Source organism: Oncorhynchus kisutch, linkage group LG23 (genome assembly GCF_002021735.2).
Source record: "Oncorhynchus kisutch isolate 150728-3 linkage group LG23, Okis_V2, whole genome shotgun sequence".
NCBI lineage: Eukaryota > Metazoa > Chordata > Actinopteri > Salmoniformes > Salmonidae > Oncorhynchus > Oncorhynchus kisutch.
The window spans coordinates 14,649,949-14,653,981 of record NC_034196.2 but is presented as its reverse complement, the minus strand read 5'-3'; the positions used below and the strand labels follow the sequence as shown (position 1 = coordinate 14,653,981).

Sequence of the window (4,033 nt, the reverse complement as noted above, 5' to 3'; positions counted from 1 at the left end):
AAATGCAGCACAACAAAGAGCCAGGAAGGTTAAAAAAATATGTTTTTAAAAAAAGTGGTAAAACAAGCCAGGGTGGTGTTCAATTGGGCATATAGAATCAAAAACATTTGCAACAGAAAACTAAAATGGGTCATATTACACCTACTACTAACCTACTGTCCATTTCACTTCAATAGAAGTGTGCAGCTAATTCATTGGAAATGTATACTGCACCAAGACCCCATTCTGACTTTGTCCATCAGGGGGAGGAATACAATGAGAACATTCTCACAAAAAACACAATACAATCCTGCACAGTAAACTAAATGTGTGTGTGCGTGTGTGTGTAATACAGAGCTAATCTGAATAATTAAATACACGTACAGCAGGAAACATCATGACCAAATAGCTCATGACCGCAGGGCCACAGATTCACTCATGGCGACTGATGCGCATGCTGTTCATCCAAGCATTCACACAGAACAGGGTATAAACCCACAAGTTCCCAGGGTAGGTAATGTTTTAATGGCATTCTTTTAATGACCACACATTATTCATAATAATAAACAAATGTACTTGCACAACTGAAAACTCCAGACACTGTCCCATCAACCTTCAAAAGGTGGACATTTCAAAATGGTATGATTGCTGGCACACACATTCACAGGGGCTAGCAATGCACACAGAGATCAGAGGGCAGAGTGGAAAGGGCAACAGACAGGAAATAGAGAGGAGGAACAGACAGACAGACATCTTACAGTGACAAGGGGCATAGAAAGGGTTCAAGTCAAGGAGGAGATCACAACCACATTCTGGTCAATAGTAACATTTCCACTATGCTGTGTAACGTAATGAAATACATTTTCCCTAATTAGAATTACAGACATCCACTCATGATCGATACTAAATTGTCCTCACGAGAACATCCTGTGGAAATGTCACTTGAATACCAACTAGTCAGTTAATTATCAGCAACTATGGAAGGGAGGGGATGGAATGGATCGAAGCAGAAAAAATACCACCTAGCGCACAGGAAGTGGGCCAGGGACAGAAAGCCTTGGAGGACAGAAAAGAGGGAGAGAGTTGAGGAGGACAGTATGAGAGGGTGAATGCAGCAAGGGAAGAGGTGAGAATGTAGGACAAAAACAACAGGCCACTAGAGAACAGATTATTCCTGATGAGGCCTTAATTGAGCATGATAATGGCACAAAGAGACAAAGAGGCGAGCGATGAGGAAGAGATTAGAGAACAAAAGATCTGAAACTAGTAAAGAATGTGTGTGGGGGGGGGGGGGGGCAGTGGGAAGGGGAGTGGCTAACTCTAGCTAAAGACTATCAGGGGTTAGGAGGAGGTGGTCTCAGGGTTGGGCCTCTCCCCCCTCGCTGTCCTGCTGGTCGCTGGTCCACAGGGTCAGGTTGTCCCGCAGCAGTTGCATGATGAGGGTGGAGTCCTTATAGGAGTCCTCGTTCAGATTGTCCAGGTGTCCGATGGCCTCATCAAAGGCCTCCTTGGCCAGCTTGCAGGCCTCCTCGGGGGCGTTTTGGATCTCGTAGTAGAACACAGAGAAGTTGAGGGCCAGACCTAGGCGGATGGGGTGGGTGGCCGCCATGCTCTTGCTGATCTCGTAGGCCTCCTTGTAGGCTCCCTCGGAGGACTCCACGGCGGAGGTCTTCTTCTCGGCCGTGGCCACCTCGGCCAGGTAGCGGTAGTAGTCGCCCTTCATCTTCAGGTAGAACACCTTGCTCTCCAGCTGGTCTTCTCCGCAGCTCTTGATGAGGAACTGGTCGAGCAGGTTGAGCACGTCCTGGCAGACCGTCTCCAGCTCCTTCTCGATGGTCTCCCGGTAGGCCTTCACCAGCTCCAGCTTCTTGTCATTGCCGTCGGCCATGGCCCTCTGCTCGATGCTGGAGGTGACGCGCCAGGAGGACCGCCGGGCCCCCACCACGTTCTTGTAGGCCACGGAGAGCAGGTTGCGGTCGTCGTTACTCAGAGGCTCACTCAGCTCAGTCACCTGGTGAAGACATAGAAGTGTTGCAAAGAATGGTGTCAGGATGTGAAAATGCTACCGTATCATAAACCTCCCATAATTTTTTTTTATTTTTACCATTGACCTAACATTCCTATCCTGAATAAAAGCTCTATAAATTGACCAATGACAAAGGTGTGACGTTGCAGGGTGCATACATGCCTAGCTGGAGAAAGCCTAGACTGTGCTGTATTTGTTTTTATATTTTACCTTTATTTAACCAGGCAAGTCAGTTAAGAACAAATTCTTATTTTCAATGACGGCCTAGGAACAGTGGGTTAACTGCCTGTTCAAGGGCAGAACGACAGATTTGTACCTTGTCAGCTCGGGGGTTTGAACTTGCAACCTTCCGGTCACTAGCCCAACGCTCTAACCACTAGGCTACCCTGCCGCTGCCCCTGTGGCTGAAGCTGTGCTTGATTCTTAACTGTGAATATAAAACCCTATTTTTTTAAATAAAGGTGCTTGTCTTGTGCCTTTTGAGAAACAGGCTACATTTAAGTCATAAGCAGTATATGTATCCATCATCGTCGATCCATCAAACTGCAGCCATTTCCACCCTTGCAGACAAGTTTGCGGGTGCGTTAAAGGAGCAAAACCTGGTCGTCTATAAACTTCCTGCATCATATTTGTTCGTAATTTAAGAAATTGTACCTCTGTCTGGCATACATTTGACGACTATTCTGTATATTAGTCTATTACAGGAAAGGTAAACCCAGTTTCAAGCTTGGAATATCTAGTTTTATTAAATCGGCCCAAAGTGCTGTAGTGAACGAACGCACCCAACGTGTGTCCCTGTTCAGCCTCTAGGCTAGTGCTGCTACTACTGCATCATAGACAAGCCGTAGCCACGAAACCAGACCACCACCAGTTTCATTGTTAGCTCAGCTAGCTCTTTAGCTACCACATTCACTTCTAAAAAATATATGGCAAAATAACATAGCAACAGAAGGCAAAATAGCCAACCTTGGTATTGTGTGCACCAGGTTTCACATTGATTTATGATATTGCACAGAATTCTGGAAATTATTTATTAGATTAAGACAATAATCCCAGTTACTATAGTTAGTTAGCTAGTTAGCAAGAGGCTACATTGTCTGACTAGTGAATCATGTAATAATAGATTACCTTTGTTACAAACTGATATGAATTACTGTCACATTTGGCCATTCTTCCAAGTGAGCTGCATTGCACATTATGCAAAATGATGTCTACCTGTTTCATCGCTGAGGCCATGTCATCGTACCGCTCCGCCTGCTCAGCCATACGGGCTCTCTGGATCAGTTGCTCTCTATCTGCCATTGTTGCTGTTGATGTGCCGACGGTCGGGCAGTCAGTTCCAAGATACGGGAAGCTATTGACGATAGCTAGGTGTATTCGAAAGCAATGTGTATTTTCCCGATGACGTCCTACGATACACACAGCACATCAAATGTCACTGCGGATTATCTCTAAAAACCCACGTACAATACTAGCTAAACAATGGTGAAACAATACGCTTTTTAATGCTGCCGAGGCGCAAATTACAATTAAGATAATCAGTGGCTCCCCTCCAAGTCCTCGCTCCAACCCCTAACAGACTCTATCTCAACAACCGGTGGCTAACTAGCTACTGCGGCCTCCCACTGCTATCGACATGGAGTGCTGTTCCAAGAGTCCTGTCTATCCGGGGCGGGGGGTGAAGGCTGCTGCTGATATTTCAAGATGACGTCACTTTCTAAAAATAGAAACGTACGCTGCAGGCGTGCACTTGCGCAGTGCAACGTACTGCATCGGTTGCAGCAACTGAGAGCGCGTGCGTGTAGGGTTGCAGCTAGCGTGACCTCACATATGGCATACAAGTAATGGTTCCAAGCATAGTAGGATGGAGATGTGAACATATAGGACATAAGTAGTGCCTTTCCTTACATCTACCCAGTCCCAAAGCCATGATAGCATTTATGCCAACCGCTGTAATGTACAAAACATGACACTGAAAGGTGCAGAAGACCTCTGTGTTGCTGACAAGTGTTCTCTCCCCTCATCCCT

General features: G+C 46.1%; 1 protein-coding gene across 1 annotated transcript; it reads right to left on the bottom strand.

The window, feature by feature from the left end:
- Positions 1–469: 469 nt before the first annotated feature.
- On the bottom strand, positions 470–3,699 carry ywhah (tyrosine 3-monooxygenase/tryptophan 5-monooxygenase activation protein, eta polypeptide). The gene is made up of 2 exons (XM_020457752.2): positions 3,221–3,699; positions 470–1,990 (listed from the first exon to the last, which is right to left on the bottom strand). Exons 1-2 carry the CDS (start codon positions 3,305–3,307, stop codon positions 1,337–1,339), a joined length of 741 nt encoding a protein of 246 aa, XP_020313341.1. The 5' UTR covers positions 3,308–3,699; the 3' UTR covers positions 470–1,336.
- Positions 3,700–4,033: the final 334 nt, after the last annotated feature.

What these genes read in the sequence shown, in the direction of transcription:
- ywhah (XM_020457752.2), bottom strand. Translation starts at nt 3,307, where the DNA reads ATGGCAGATAGAGAGCAACTGATCCAGAGAGCCCGTATGGCTGAGCAG. An exon ending in TGGCCTCAGCGATGAAACAG is followed by an intron (nt 1,991 to 3,220) that starts GTAGACATCATT and finishes TGTCTTCACCAG; the next exon opens with GTGACTGAGCTGAGTGAGCC.